The sequence below is a fragment of the Gopherus flavomarginatus genome, chromosome 7, assembly GCF_025201925.1.
Source record: "Gopherus flavomarginatus isolate rGopFla2 chromosome 7, rGopFla2.mat.asm, whole genome shotgun sequence".
In the NCBI taxonomy this organism is placed as follows: Eukaryota; Metazoa; Chordata; order Testudines; family Testudinidae; genus Gopherus; species Gopherus flavomarginatus.
In genome coordinates, this window is record NC_066623.1 from 108,985,998 (window position 1) to 109,003,133 (window position 17,136).

The 17,136-nt window shown below is 43.0% G+C and overlaps 1 protein-coding gene across 2 annotated transcripts in view; it reads left to right on the forward strand.

Annotated features, from left to right (window-relative positions):
* The window catches only part of AGBL4 (AGBL carboxypeptidase 4), a 1,420,515-nt gene that overhangs the window by 1,290,766 nt on the left and 112,613 nt on the right, over window positions 1-17,136 (forward strand). For both annotated transcript variants that reach the window (XM_050961715.1, XM_050961716.1), the window contains one exon: window positions 4,404-4,566. In XM_050961715.1, the coding sequence (XP_050817672.1) occupies window positions 4,404-4,566 (163 nt within the window). The remainder of the gene's footprint in view (window positions 1-4,403; window positions 4,567-17,136) is intronic.

Genomic DNA, 17,136 nt, shown 5'->3' on the forward strand with positions numbered 1-17,136 from the left:
TCTGATATAACGCGGTAAAGCAGTGCTCCGGGGGGGGCTGTGCACTCCGGCGGATCAAAGCAAGTTCGATATAATGCGGTTTCACCTATAACACGGTAAGATTTTTTTGTCTCCCGAGAACAGTGTTATATCAGGGTAGAGGCATATTTTCTTTCCTCTCTCCCACTTTTTTTTACCACTAAATGTAATAAAATGAATAATTTCCAGAGTTTGGGTTGGTTTTTTTTCTTCACTCTTTCCTTTTGCTATTCTTTTTCTGTTCTCCACTTTGTAACTTTTTAAAATTCCTCCATCTTTGGAGAAGTTTTGTTTCATTTACAAGTTTCCCTTCAAGAAACCATTATTGCAGGTTGTCATAAACAGATAGTTAAGGGTTAATGTCTCTTTTACTTGTAAAGGGTAAACAAACAATGAACCTGGAACACCTGACAAGAGGACCAATCAGGAGACAAGATACTTGCAAATCTCGGTGGAGGGAAGCCTTTGTTTTGGGCTGTTTCACGGGGTTTTTGTTCTCTCTTGCGATTAAGAGAAGCCAGACATGTAACCGATTCCTCCCATCTTCTGAAACAGCCTATTCTGTTCAATTTAGTAAGTACCAGTTAGAAAGGCGGTTTAGTTTTTTGGATTGTTTTCTTTATTTGCAAATGTGTATTTGCTGGAAGGATTGTATCTCTGTTGCTGAAACTTGTATTTGTGCTGGGGGGAGGATTCTCTCTAGTGTCTATAAGCTGGAAGACTCTGTAACATTTGCCATCTTTATTTTACAGAGACAACTTTTACTTTTTTCTTTCTTTTATTAAAAGCTTTTCTTTTTAAGAACCTGATTGATTTTTTTTGGCTATCTTGTGTACGACCCAAGGGGAGGGAGTCTGCACTCACCAGGGAATTGGTGGGAGGAAGGAGAGAAGGGGGGAGGAAAAGCCTGATTTCTCTCTGTGTTAAGATTACTTTCTCTCTCTCAGGAAGAGTCTGGGAGGGGGAGAAAAGGGGGGGAAGGTGAATTTCCTCTCTGTTTTAAGATTCAAGGAGTTGAATCACAGGGATCTCCCAGTGTTACCCAGGGAGGGGAGAATCTGGGAGGAAGAAAGGAGCCGGGAATGGTTTATTTCCCTTTGTTGTGAGACCCAGGGGGTTTTGGGTCTTGGGGTCCCCAGGGAAGGGCTTGGGGGCCAGAAAGTGCCCCAAAACACTATATTTTTGGGTGGTGGCAGCTCTATCATTTCTAAGCTAGTAATTAAGCTTAGGGGGGTTTTCATGCTGGTACCCCATCTTTTGGACACTAAAGTTCAGAGTGGGGGTTCATACCATGACACAGGTAAAGTTTCAGTCAAAAACTTTTGACCAGCTCTATACAGTAGCATCTATTGACTTTACTGGTAGGCCCTGGAAAGTTCCACATTTTTGACAATAGGGCCACTTATTTAAAAGATTTAGGTGCTTAAATTTAGACACAGTTTTGAACACTTTTGCTTAACTGTGACCATACTTTGGTTTGAACTTGAACTTTGTTGTTTAGTACTGTATGTTCCTATGTATTGCCTCAGAGCGATAAGAGGATGGGATTGGTAAATCCAGCCTTCATATTAGTATATGGGGAAACCTGTCATTGGTTTCTAAAGGGCCCAAACTATTCAACGACATTATCACAAGTGGCTGCATCCTATAGTATGGTTAATATGGCGTAACTCCCATTGGAAATGAGATTTTACTGCCTAATAGCATAGGTGGTCATCGTCAGCAGATGACTGTCAGCATAGGGCTTACTTTATCCCACAATTTATTGGTATTCCCTTGATTCCATGGCGCTATGCATTCATATATAATTTTACCTATCAATGTATATACCTGTAATTTTTTGTGATTACTTATTTGCCATAGGGAAACCAGCTCAAATGCTGCATCTAGTTATTGGTGAGGTTATGTTTGTTGCCCTATTTCCAAGGTGAGGAGCGAGAAGATTAAGTAACTAGCTCCAGGTTACAGAGGGAGCTCTTGGAGCCTAATTCTTTACTTTAACCATTAGATGTCACAACCTCTTCATGCTTCTTTCTTGTGTTGGCCGAAATGAGAGCTATATGGTAACTCATCATTGAAATGTTTGGGACTTCTTTCTGAGATCAACCTCTGAGAGAATCGTTTGTAGCAACAACGGTCAGGGAATCTTCTCGTGTTCTCTCTTAATGGGAAGCACAATCCACTAAGAGCAGTCCACTAAGGTTCAGTAGCCAACTCTGCATTCAGTGTGCTCTTCTTCCTCTTCATGTTTCTAATGAATTGATGAAACAAACCTGGAGTGATTCGCCTCCGAATGCCAGAAAGTCTTGGGCTCCATAGCTCTGAGGAAGTCAGAATGCTTACCCTTTCTGAGAGGGTCTTGACTTTTTACTCCATGTCAACTTCATGATTCATTTCAACTTCCGTCCGTCTTAACTCCACTTTCCTTTCTACTTCCCTCGGCCTCATAGATACTCAGTGCATATTTAAGTCTTGCATAACCTACCCTGAAAGCACCTAGAATATGTTAAGCAGGATATATTTTTTGCATCCTTTAGCACAAAACAAAGAAACGAAAGTTATATCAGTGCAAAGATTACAAGTCCCATTCAGAAGCTTCTAAATGTAATACTAATAAGAAACTGGATTCCATTTTATTCCAATTAGCCTATAAACCCTATTTTTATAGCATGATAGACTTTCAAACATGCAGAATCCTAATAAAGCAGAAGACATTTATTTTGTTTATATAATCCTGTATACCCTATTGATCAAAAATTGCTGTGCATTTGAATGTTAGTGTTATCTTCTCAGTTTTAGGTGCAGGAAATGGAACAACTCGAGCAGCTAGATTATTTTTAATAAATAAAATTCCCATTTTCTCTGTTTTCAGTAACAGTCGGGCTCGACACCTGCTGTGATAGTGGGTAACAAACATGGTAAAAAACGACTGGCTGGCTCCAGGAATTAATATGGACATAGCAGCCTGATTTCTTAGTTACATTAAGAGTCTTTATGTAAAAAGGCCTCAAAGTGGGTGGAAATGTAAGGTCCCTTTAACCTACTAGAGCAAAGCAGAATAAGACCTAGTAAGTCTTTGCTCTTGAGTCACTGGCTTGTGTTCAGCCCAGATTGGTACAGCCTAATGGTTATCACCATTGGACAGTGGCCTATATGAAAGGAACTGCCATTTTGGGCCTAATCCCTGTAGGAGAAGAGTGCACATTGCAAAATACATCACCACACTGGAAGTAGTGCCCTAGAACCCAAGAGTTGAACAGGAATGGAGACTGAGCTCTCCTCTAAACCCTAGATGGTGTCTATCAAAGTAGGGTTTCACTATGAAGTTCATTGGTTGGCCACCTTACCAAAAATATTATTGTATTCTTCAGCAATCATACAATCTACTGTGTTTTACACTGTTACTTGTGTTTAGAACTGTGCAGGGTTATTTTTTTTTAAATAAGTAGTTAGCCAAAGCTAGTTAAACTTTGAGTTAGTGAAGGGCAAATGTTTTTGGTCTAATTTCAGACCCACTCAAACATCTTACATTAGAAAGTTTGACTGGAACTCAAATGTCATTGGATTTACATTTTGCTTAGGAGAGTCTGTGGAAAGAAGTGGCAGACAGGGGAAGATAGAGATGATAACTTACAGTATATCCTCTATAAAGCCCAGACATCTGTTCCAGCTTAGCTTTTAGGGGGGAAATTGGGTGGGTTCTGCTTTGCCTAATATAGAGCATGGGCTTCCTATTATGCTTTCAGAATGGTATCCTTGGCAGGAGGAGAAGATTTAAATTACACCATAAAAAGACTTGTGAACTCAATCTAGTTGGGTAATTCACAATGTGAACAGAATCTTAAGCTCCATGTGCCTGATTCTCATTTACATTAAGGTTTCTTTATGCCATTCTGGCAGTGTAACCTATGGAACTCATTGCTAGTGGATGTTGTGAAGGCCAAAACTACAACCAGGTTAAAAAAAGAACTAGATACGTTCATGGAGGATAAGTCCATCAATGGCTATTAGCCAAGATGGACAGGGATGCAACGTCATATTCTAGGTGTCCCTAGCCTCTGATTGCCAGAAAGTGGGAGTGGACGACAAGGGATGGATCATTCAAAGATTACCTGTTCTGTTCATTCCCTCTGAAGCACCTGGCATTGGCCCATATTGAAAGACAGGATACTGGGCTAGATGGGCTACTGGTCTGACTTATTATGGCCGTTCTTACGTTCCTATGTTAACGGGACCTTGAAGTGGGTTAGTGTATAAATGAGAATCAGGACACATGAGCTTTGCCAATCCTATTTCACACCTTTCTATACAATCTTCTTCCCAAGCCGTACACATTCCTGCCCATGATCTCTCCTGATTAGTTCTTGTCTCTTTCTCCCACGCAGTCTAGCACGTCCTTCAACCGTGATGCTGTGAAGGCAGGGACAGGACGACGCTTCCTCGGTGGCTTATTGGACCATTCTTCTTATTGCTATACTCTGGAAGTCTCATTCTACAGCTACATACTTGGAGGAACTACTTCTACTGTCCCCTATACAGAAGAAGCCTGTATCCTTTACAAATCCATCCTTCTTTCTGAGTGCTTTGAGGGCATCTGAACTGCACATCCTAAGGTAAACCCTACTCTAAAGTTAATAGTTTGCTGAGTTGCGAATACATATCTGGAAATATGTGTTTGTTCCTTATGCTTTAATCTCCTTAATATTGATGCTCCACACTATATAAATACAAGAAGAAAAAGGCCTATTAGATCAAATAGTCCTTTCCAGTCCCGGTAAAAGATTGTTCCCCACACTATGTACCTTCCATTTCTTTGTTTCAGTTTACTCCTTATTTTGCTGTTAGCCCTTTACTTGTATGATTGTCGTAATACTCAGAGCAATAGACACCTTTAGCAGTGAGTCATAGCTTCTTCTGTGTCAGATGGAGGTGACCTACCTGTCCCTAGTCTATAGCAAATAGACCGTAAAAGCTCCATTAGGTCCCAGTGCAGCCTCTAGACTGGATCTTTACTAGAAGTGGTCAAAAATAGAGGGGGAAATAATTTTAAAAATTTGAAGTTCTTTCTGTTTTCTGGGATTTGAAATGGAACCATTTTTCATTCTTGCAAAATTATTTGCAAAATATGTTTATGACAAGCATGCAGTTTTTGAAGTTTTCCATTTTCATTTCCCCACGCTCCCTCTTCTTTCATTGTCTGGAAAAATTATATATTTCTTGCCCTATGTAGCTTCGCAAATTTTATGGATGAGAAAATCATTTCTCACAGGTGAAAGGAAAAAGTGGGTGGTCAGGAGGGCTTGAATCTGTCCAAATGGTGCAGCAAACTGATTTTTACTTTTGCCCTTCAGCCCTTCCTTTGCCAATTAAGGTAAACAGCTTCCAAGGAATAGTTCCCTGTTCCCCAAACCCAACTACAGACCTGAGCAGCCTAGCATAACACTTAAGAAATGCAGCACTGAAGAGAGGAATTGTCACACAGTTAGATTCTGTTTTAATAACTTGTCTTATTATCTCAGCTCTCTGGCCTTTTAGAAACATGTGTGTTAGCTTCACTTTTAATTTCCCTCCTCACTCGGCACTCAATGTGTTGACAACTGCTTATTTACTCTCCCTTTAAAAGTCCTATTTATCAAGAACAATCTTAGTGGAGAGAGAGAGGCAGGCTGTCCCTATACAAATGAGATCCTGCTTCTCTTGAATATGCATTCCCTTGGTGATTTACATGTCATGCTTGCTCGGTTTGCTATTCAAAGCAGCCCTTTATTTTATTTCAGGTATATGGACTCTCTTTTTTTATCTATGCAGCATCAACTTGTCATATGCAGATGGAGCTGTAGTGCTCTGGCTTCATACATCATTGCCATCAGCAGCCAGTGAGCAGAAAACAAGTTCCAGATCACAATTATTATCGTTGGTGATGATGTATGGAAAGCTTAGGTGGCAGCTTGATTTTCATAAAACCTGGACTGACCCCTAAGCTAAAAGTAGCTCAAACTGGGTTTGACTCACTAACCGCCAGAGCACAAGCTAGAAACCAATAGGGTAGGTGGTAGGGTGACCAGACAGCAAAAGTGAAAAATCAGGACGAGGGTGGGGGGTAATAGGAGCCTATATAAGAAAAAGACCCAAAAAATCGGGACTGTCCCTATAAAATTGGGACATCTGGTCACCCTAGTAGGGTTGTGTGATAAGGGGGCGTGTGGTGAGGGGGTAATGGGCTCAGATTCAGTGTCTACCAATGAGTTTGATATTTCCTTTCCTCCTGAGGATCTCTTTAAAGGCTGCAGTTTGTGATTGTTTTTCCTCATCAGCTCCATATCCCAATTAGAGAAGGAAATGTGGAGCTGCTTAAGGAAATCTGTGGAGTGGTTGTGCTTAAACAACCCTGGGCCCCTCTGCTTGTCAACACACAAGCCCTGTATGTGAGGGCAGATTTCTCCTTGTCGCCAAAGCACTGGTGACCAAAAGTAAATTAATAGTAATGGACCATCCAGATTAGGCCAAAACTGCTCTTTGAAGCAGCTTGCAAATCAGTAATTAGTTCAAGATGTTGAGGGTTTTGTAATGGCTTTGAACCAAAGACATGATTAACCTCTGAGGAGAGAAATGCTTTTGTTATCTAGCTGCATTCAAGGAGAATGTCAAGCAAACAGCCTAAGAAAATATAACAAGTCCCAACACTTTCAGGTGAGTTCAAGTGCTCAGCAAATCTGAAACGAACATGATGTGACCCAGTAATTATTAAAGACTTGTCTCTTGGGGCCTGATCCATTGAATCAGTGATGTATTTTTTTACTGAATAGGGATGGGATCAGGGCCTTATTGGGCAGCAATATGTCGTAACTAGAATTCTGCAAAGCTTCCAATTTTGGCTTGACAAATATTTGGCTGAGGCTGTGCTTATGACCGTTGAACTCTGTAGCCATGAGTAGAGACTGCAAGGGGCTGGCCCCTGTTTGTGTTCATAACTGGCCCTATACGAACTCAGAGATTTTGTCCTGCAAGTATTAATAATAATAATACAATTTCCTGGCACCAGATGGCTGAGGATCTCCAAATGCTCTGTTAACATGAATTAGACCTCATATTCCTATAAAATAGTGGAGTATAATTAAATCCATTTTACAGATGGATAGACTGAGCTAACTGAGTTTAATCTTTTCATTTCACGCGCTTGGCACAAACTGCTATACATTGGCTACACTGTTGCAACTTCAATGTACATGATAAATAAGTTCACAATAGTGATGTTGTACTGTATATCTACATACCACACTCTTCTGTTATGGGATGAAAAGATCTTATGTCAATAATATGTCTCTTTACATCAGTTTCAGGGCATTGTCATTGACTTTATTGTCTATCTGAACTTCTGTCTGGCTGTACTAGGTGTATGTTTTTCATTTTGCGGGTTGCAGTAAGTCATGTACTTTGCTCAAAGTTCTGTGATTACAAGGACATTTTCATAATTATCTAGATAGACGGACACCTCTTAGAGATGTGTGAACTTCGAACTAACTGGTATTACTTAAATTCTAATATCATTTAGTGTGGGCAATATCCGGAGGATTTTTTGTTGTGTTTTGTTGTTGCTGTTTTGCTTTGCTTTGCTTCTTTTTCCTTAAAAACACAAAAACAAAGAAATAATTCCTTTTAAAAGTTCATATAATGTTAAAAGTCACATTCCCTGCTCACTTAAACAGAGTTAAAATGCACTGTTATGCTCACATTGAATAAATACCACCTTTATTAGGCACTAGGTGACTTCTGATTTACACTGGTGAAACCAAGGTCAGATTTTGGCCCTGAGGTTGCCTACTAGAAATAAAAAGGAAATACAAGATTAAAGGCTCTGAACTCAGCTACGTTAGATGTGCTATATGTTTTGGGGTGTACATTTTAGGACATCAACAGTATCATATGAAACTTAAAATCTTGGTCTCTTATAACCATGGGAATAAACAATATTACCAATCTGCACCAGCCTGAATTAACATTGCAGCAGAAATGTCAACTTTTGCATTTCCTTAGTCTCACTCTACAGACAACATTGCACCAACATAGCTTCCTGCGTTTACTATTGTATATTCATTATTTTCTTTCTTTAGAAATACATGTTTGGCTCGTAGGGTCTGCGTCTAACTGATATGTAGCTGGTTTACCAGAAACACCAGGGATATGTTCTGTAAGCTCGGCTCTGCAGCATACCCTGTGATAACATGTACTGTAGATAACAGTGGAAGGCCTGTGCTTGCAAGGCATAATAAAAGGATTGTAGGCTTGTGGGTTTATTGCCTGGAAATAAACAAGGTTTTCTCTATCCACTTAAAACCCCTCTCACACATGCATGCAGTTTGGTAGCAGCTGATTAAAAAAGCAGCGCCAAAGGTCTGCTCAGCACCAGGTAAAAATGCTTTAAAAGAAGCTGATATGCTTCCATTAAACAAACACCACATTTTATGAGGCATTTGTAGGGCTTATGACACAAGGTCCGTAAAAGGCTTTTTATGTGCTCACCAAAAGATCAGCAGATGAGCAGACTAGATAATGCTGTCCTTCTTCTTACCGGGTCAGGAGGGATAACGAATTGCTGATTCTCTGCTCACTAGCTCTGATAAAAGCAGCAAAGAGTCCTGTGGCACCTTATAGACTAACAGACATTTTGGAGCATGAGCTTTCGTGGGTGAATACCCACTTCATCGGATGCATGTCTGATAGCGCTCACAGAGCTCCTTGCCATTAGGAATGCAGCACGACCTGGCTCGGATCCAACATATGTCTGAACTTTGACCCATGATTGGCTGGCAAGGGAGCAGCGCCAGGTTCTCTGTCCCATGTTGACGATGTTCTAACCATTGTGGTCCTCTCCTGAAGCTCTGAAATGGATCTCCAACTGTAAAGTAGGCAGCCCGTAGGGAAGCTGTAACAAAGAATAAAAAGAGAGCACAAAGGGGATACTCCCTTGAAAACTAAGGACCCAATTCTGAAATGCGACTATTTACATAAGCAAGAATTTGCAGGATTGGGCTTGATGATAGTCTTGTCATAATCAAAGCTGTCTGGCAGCCTCAGCCATAGGAATCCTCATTTTATGGCAGCGTCATGGCAATCATATTGTGTATCACCCTTGTTATGTCACTTCTTATTTTACACCTTTACAGTTACTTCACTTCGGTAGGAGTTGGGTATGCTCAATTCCTTACAATCAAACCCAGCTGAATAGAGCTTTGCTGGCTGGAATTTCTTCCATATGGCGTAGTAGATAGGACACAGGCTTAGAAATCTGATGACCTGAGTTTTAATCCTGACATGGACGTTGTAAGGGGTCCCCTGTCAGGCAAGGGGTCGCTCTTCGCCCTCCGGGGCACCTGGGAACCAGGCTGCCTCACTACACAGCAAGCAGTTCGGTCTATAAATCTATAAAGCCCAAGCCCTGGCCCTGGGCGGGGCAACAAACACAGATACAGGGCTCAGACCCTCAGGCAGGGCTGAGCAGCAGTTCACGTAGGTTTAAAGACCTCCTCAGTCCAGGGAGAGGGGGAGCCTGCCACCCCTGGAAGGGTGGCAGGGGGGGATGCAGGCCCTCCCACTCCACTGCATCCCAGCCCGGGGCCCTAACAGCAGCAGGCAGTCTGCTGCTGGGTCAGTGGGGATCCTGGCCGCAACACACTGACATCGGTTCTGGCAGTGCTGCAGCCATACTGGGGTCGGCTTCCCCTAGGCTACTTCCACACTCCCCCTCCTCGAGTACCTGATTCGTTGTGGTGTCGGCAGAGGGGTCAATCACCATCGGCTTCTCAGGGTAAGTGTCCACGGGTGGGCTCAGCGAGTCCTCCGGGTCGACGGCCCCCGTCCGGCTCGGCTCCTCCTCCGGGTAATGGGAGCGGGGCAGGCTCAGCCAGTCCTCCTCCGGATAGCGGGAGCGGGGCAGGCTCAGTGTAAGGGTCCCCTGTCAGGCTAGGGGTCGCTCTTTGCCCTCTGGGGTGCCTGGTAACCAGGCCGCCTCAGTACAGACATCTTGTATAACTTTGAATAAATCACTTAATTTTTCTGCTTCATCTATAAAATGAGATTAATGATACTTACTTTTCCATTGAAAAATGCTTGGAGATCTGTAGGTGAAAAGCACTGCACAAGCGTTAGGTATTATTTCTAGTAAAGTCTTTTTCACTGTAGCATACAATTAAGGAATGAAATCTATGCTTTTTAACATGATAGCTGAAAAGATTTACAAAGAAAGGTGGCTTAATATTTTTCATTTAACTAGGTGTATTGGGAGAGTCTCTAAAACTTTCTCCCCTTAAAAAAATAAGTTAAAGCATAATTGCACATTATGCCCAACCTCCCAGATGATTTTGGACATGCAAGATGTAGTCGCACCATAGAAATCTGTGTGCGCATTTGTGTCTATGCATGCAAAATGAAAATTTAGATGAATCAGTGTCATTTCATTTGGGCAACTGAAACTCATAACTAAGGAAATTTAGACTGACTGAAAATTGTTAGCATACAGCTGCAATTACTTGTCTCACCCACATTTAATAGCTAAAAGATAGCGGAGAGAGTAACCAAACAGGGCTCAGAAGCGAAGATACCACTGGGAGACATTGAGCCACAGGAAAGGAATATGGTCATTAGTACCTGAGGAAGTATGAGTGTGCATACCGATTCCTCAGAGAGCATGTGTAGGATCCCAGTTAATGGCTTGGAGGAGCCATCCTCCATCTGTACCAGGGAGAAAAAAATCACATATATAACCATTCAGACATGAGAAACTACAGCGATAAACTAAGCAATATATGATACAACATGAACTCAGGGCACATGTTGTAACACAGGACAGAGAGAGATTTCTGAGATACACTAATGATCCCCTAGAATGGGGAGCACAGATCTTTTGGTGCCATAAAGGGATCTCGATGACCTGTTTGCCTCTACCACCTCGGTGGGGTCCCTGGGAGAAGGCTTCACCAAACCTAACAATAGGCTGGGGCACGCAAAGGTGGGAGGCGTATTCCCAGACATTCAGGGAAGCATTTCAACCAAGAGCTAATTAGGGGGAGAGAAGTAGCCGACCAGAAGCTGAGGCAGGGAGCTCTGCACTGTATGGCTTGTAGTTTTGAGATTACTGCTTGTAAAACTGCATGGAAGGAAAGGCAGAAAGAGAGACTAGCCCAGCTGGTGTCTGTAAATCAGTCCCAGCCCGTTCCCCACAATAAGACCCAGCCTGTACTTGCTGAGCCCATCTTTCCCTCTCATGTGTCTGCTCTGGTGCTTGTTACATCCACCTGTGGGAAGCTCCCTTCTGAGAGCTGAGCTGGAAGGGCAGTTGATGTCAGAGTCCCATAAAAATGAGCAGCACCATTGTTAAAGTGTAGCTCATAAGAAAACTGATGGGGCAAAAGCGCTTCTTGGCCCGCCTCTTTCCACAACCTAGCTCTTTCTCAGCACCTTTGCTTCAGACCCTGTCTCAGATCAACAAAAGTAAACCCCATTCACACCCCCACCCCCACCTGGTGGGAAACAGTGTCGAGTTTACGGCCGTAACGTCAAATGCTCTTAATAGCACTGAACGCATAGAGTTAAATCATAGAGTTGTAAAGTTACTTTATAGTGATAATGCTGTCAAGCATCAATTTCTCTGCCTTGGGGCACCATGGAAACTCAGTTAATGATATAAGAAGCTGACATTTTTCAGGGTTGCAGCTGTTGGCCAATACCCAGAAGGAATCTGCCTCTTTCTTCATATAGGATGTATACAGGGAGACCTGCTCAAAGCAAATTGAAAGCTAATAAAACTCTATTTAGTGAAGTGTAGTACAGTAGAATGCTAGTCCAGAACAAGCTACAATGTTGCAACCTGCAAACTCCTTCCCCCCGCCCCCCGAGGGATTTTGTGCACAGAATGGAGCTGTAAGAACAACTTCCCTCTAAGAGGGTTTTATTCTCTGTGTGTTTGCATGTAGATCTGTTCATCTAGCTCAGTTGAAAGATGCTATAGGAGTGCAACGTACTGTTACAAATGTTCAAGAAGGGAGGAATTGTGGATTTTGCTGAATTGTAAGACATTAATCCCGGATGGTATTTTCAAAGCACTGCTTGGAGACTTAATCATGGGACTCCCATTACCATTCTAATGGGAGCCGTGTGGCTACAGCTGTAGATGTGGGTTTGGAAATTGACACCACAGTGTTTTACAATTAACGACTATTCCATTTGGATTAAAAAACTAGAATGATAGACAGTTAACATGGCACACGTTAAATGGATCAAAATCTGGCTAACTGATAGGTCTTAAAATGTAACTGTAAACAGGGAATCATCATCGAGTGTCTGAGTTTGTAGCGGGCTCCCTCAAGGATCAGTTCTTGGCCCTACACTATTGAACATTTTTATTACTGACCTAGAAGAAAATATGAAATCATCACTGATAAAGTTACAATGACACAAGAGTTGGGGGAGTGGTAAATGATGAAGAGAACAGGTCACTGATATAGGGAGATCTGGATCACTTAGTAAAATGGGCCGGACCACAATGTGTGTTTTAATAGAGCAAAATGTAAAGGTATACCTCTGGGAACCAAGAATGGAGGCTATACTTAAAGGATGTGGGATTCTAGCCTGGGAAGCAATGACTCTGAAAAAGATTTGAGGATTGTGGTGCATAATAAGCCAAACATGAGCTCCTAGTGTGAAGCAGTGGCCAAAAACGCTAATGCAAACCTGGGATGCTTAAACAGGGGACACTCGAGTATGAGTAGAGAGGTTTATTTTTTCTCTGTATTTGGCACTAGTGAGACTGCTGCTGGAATACGGTGTCCAGTTCTGGTGTCCATAGTTCAAGACAGATATGGGTAGACTGGAGAGGGTTCAGAGAAGAGCCACAGGATATGAGTAAAGGATTAGAAAACCTGCCTTACGATGACAGACTCAAAGAGCTTCATATACTGAGCTAAACAATGAGAAGGTTAAGGGGTGACTTAATTACATTTTAAAAATACCTACCAGGGAACAAATATTTAATAATGGGCAGAGAAAGTATAACACGATCCAGTGGTTGGAAGTTGAAGCTAGACAGATTAAGACTTGGAATAAGACGTACATGTTTAATGGTGAGAGTAATTAACCATTGGAACAATTTATCAAGGGCCGTGATGGATTCTCCATCACACATACATTTTAAAATCAAGATTAAATCTTTTTCTAAAAGATCTGCTCTCAAAATTATTTTGTGGCCGTCTATGGCCTGTATTATACAGGAGGTCAGACCAGATGATCACAATGGTCCCTTCTATGAATCATGTTTAAGTCTGGGTAATTCATGCTTCACTTATCTCGATGTCAAAGAGTTTTAAAGACCACATGTGCCATACGCAATCTCATGGCTGTGTAAGTGCTATTTTCTTATTCCTACACAGGGGCCTGTTTTAAATCAAACTAAAAGTCAGTTTGCAAATTAAGGATCTGACCTTCTGAGATATACTCAGCACCCTTGTGTGCTCTTGAACTCTCAGGAGGTGCTTAGCATCCTGCAGAATCCGTCCCTGACTCTTCTAGGTCAGCAGCAGTCTGATCATGTGAGATATCTTGTGTTCACAAATGCCACTTCAATAATTCTTATGGTTCATCACCCTTGTCCCAGCACAGGGGCCTCATGGATAGTGGTGTCATAAACAGATAGCTAAGGGTTAATGTTTCTTTCACCTGAAGCACCTGACCAGAGGACCAATCAGGAAACTGGATTTTTTCAACTTTGGGTGGAGGGAATTGAGTGTCTGTGTCTTTGTCTTTTTTCTTTTGTCTGCCTGCCTGCTTTCTCTGAGCTTTGGAGAAGTAGTTCTATTTTCTAGTCTTCTGTTTCCAAGTGTAAGGACAAAGAGATCAGATAGTAAGTTATATGGTTTCTTTTCTTTGGTATTTGCATGAATATAAGTGCTGGAGTGCTTTGATTTGTATTCTTTTTGAATAAGGCTGTTTATTCAATATTCTTTTAAGCAATTGACCCTGTGTTGTATCATTTAATACAGAGAGAACATTTGTACTTATTTTTCTTTCTTTTTATATAAAGCTTTCTTTTAAGACCTGTTGGAGTTTTTCTTTACTTCAGGGAAATTGAGTCTGTACTCACCAGGGAATTGGTGGGAGGAAGAAATCAAGGGGAGATTTGTGTGTTGGATTGCTAGCCTGACTTTGCATTCCCTCTGGGGGAATAGGAAAGTACTTTTTGTTTCCAGGACTGGAAGCAGAGAGGGGGAGTCACTCTGTGTAGTTTCACAGAGCTTGTGTCTGTGTATCTCTCCAGGAGCATCTGGAGGGGGGAAGGGAAAAAGGATTATTTCCCTTTGTTGTGAGACTCAAGGGACTTGGGTCTTGGGGTCCCCAGGGAAGGTTTTTCAGAGGGACCAGAGTGCCCCAAAACACTCTAATTTTTTGGGTGGTGGCAGCAGGTACCAGGTCCAAGCTGGTAACTAAGCTTGGAGGTTTTCATGCTAACCCCCATATTTTGGACGCTAAGGTCCAAATCTGGGACTAAGGTTATTACATGGTGGCAGTGGGTGGGAGATAGACAGAATCCAGAAGCCAGTAGGAATATTATATTTTTCTTTTCTCTGCTAAGGGCTTTTTAGCAGAGAGAAACAGTTGGTTTTAAAAGGGAACCAGAGAGAATTTTTTTTTTCTGCTCTCTCTGGCAGTTTGTGGCTTGCATGTTAAGCGAGAAGCCATTAAGAGGCTGTTGAGCGTCTTTTGTCATGCAATAGCCCTCCCATTAGGAAGCAAGTACCGGCACTTATATGCATGCAAATAAAGTGGTTTTTCTGGTTTCCTTTCATTGAACATTAGCTAGAGAGAGAAAAGGAAAAAAGCACTGTTGCTAGGCAGACTTCAGGAGGCAACAGAACCTGCAGTTCAGAAGATAAACACCGGAGGGCACCCCAACACAAGAAAACAGGAACCATGACTTCTAAGGCAAAAATTAACGCCGAAGAACAAATCAAAGAAGCTGAACACAGGCAACAGATGGAGATGAAAGAAAAGGAAGAAAGCATGAAACTGGCAGCCTTCCAAAGAGAACAGGCAGCCCAAGAGGCAGCACACAAAAGAAAACTAGAAGAAGAAGAGATAGCCTACCGAAGGAAACAAGCAGAAGAAGAGTTGGCCCACCACCGAGAAATGGAAAAACACCAAAGAGAAATGGAAAAACAACAAAAAGAAATGGAAAAACAACAAAAAGAGAATGAAGAGAAGGAAAAACAGAGAAAACATGAACTGGAGTTGGCAAAAGCTGGGCTGCATGTGCCAGCCAACCCTAACAACCCGGCGCCAAATATTGCTCCACAGCACAGGAAATTTCCCACCTACAAGGCAGGTGATGACACCGAGGCCTTCTTGGAAAATTTTGAAAGAGCGTGTCTTGGGTACAGCATTCCCGAAGACCAGTACATGGTAGAATTGAGGTCACAGCTCAGTGGACCTTTAGCAGAGGTGGCAGCTGAAATGCCTAAGCACCAAATGAATGACTATAAACTTTTTCTAACCAAGGCCAGATACAGGATGGGGATAACCCCAGATCATGCCCGTCGGCGCTTCAGAACCCAAAAGTGGAAACCAGAGGTGTCATTTCCCAAACACGCCTACTACATTGCAAAAAACTATGAGGCCTGGCTAACAGGAAACAACATTCAAACCTTGGAAGAACTGAACCTCCTCATACAAATGGAGCAGTTCTTGGATGGTGTTCCTGAAGACATCACACGGTACATACAAGATGGAAACCCCAAGAATATCGCTAAGGCGGGGGAGATTGGAGCCAAATGGATGGAACTGGCAGAAAGCAAGAAAGCTACTGTCAAGGGGAACTATTACCCCAGGGGGCACACAGACCATAAACCCTACAACCGAGGACAGCCAAAGACCCCACATACCACCCAAGTAAAGCCACAGATACCCTACCCTTCAACCTCACCAGTCTCCAGTAACTCACCTCGGCCCAGTGACCCATCAGATGGAAGATGCTTTAAGTGTAATAAACTGGGACATATCAAGGCCAAGTGTCCCAAGAACACCATGCGAGTGCAATTCATTACACCACCATCACACCAAAGATCCCCTGGCCCGGATGCCTCTCAAATACCCTTGGAGCGAAGGGAAAATTTGAGAGTGGGCGGAAAGAAGGTTACTGCGTGGAGAGACACGGGGGCACAAGTGTCAGCTATCCACCAATCCTTCGTTGACCCCAAATTCATCAACCCAAAGGCCAAAGTTACAATTTACCCCTTCATGTCACAAGCTGTAGACTTGCCTACAGCTCAACTGCCTGTCCAGTACAAAGGCTGGTCAGGAATGTGGACTTTTGCAGTCTATGACAATTATCCTATCCCCATGCTACTGGGGGAAGACTTGGCCAACCAGGTGAGGCGGGCCAAGAGAGTGGGAATGGTTACACGTAGCCAAACCAGGCAAGCTTCCAGACCCATTCCTGTTCCTGAACCGTCCACAGAGGCCCCGTCTGTGTTACCAGAGACCCAGACAGAGGTAGTGGACCCAGATTCCATGCCTACCACTGAAACAGCCACAGCATCTCCAGTCCCAGGCCCGGAACTGGAACAGCAACCAGCACCAGCAAGTGAAACCCCCTCTTCAAACTCAACGCCAGTGGGCGCCAGCGAGCCACAACTGGCAGAAGCAACAGACAGCCATACCCAAAAGGCTCAGCCAGAGCCTGAAATACCCTCAGGTGCACCAGCAAAGAGCGGTTCACCAGCAACGAAAACAACCCCATCACCTACATCGCTTCCAGAGGGACCAAGCCCAAGTCCACAGTCTGAGGAAGAACTGGTGACCCCAGCCTCAAGGGAACAGTTCCAGACTGAGCAGGAAGCAGATGACAGCCTTCAGAAAGCTTGGGCGGCGGCACGGAGCACCCCACCGCCTCTCAGCTCTTCTAATCAATCCCGGTTTGTTATAGACCAAGGACTTTTATACAAGAAAATTCTTTCTGGTGGACACCGGGAAGAATGGCAGCCGCAAAAACAGTTGGTGGTTCCAACTAAGTACCGGGGGAAGCTCTTAAGCTTAGCCCATGATCATCCCAGTGGCCATGCTGGGGTGAACAGA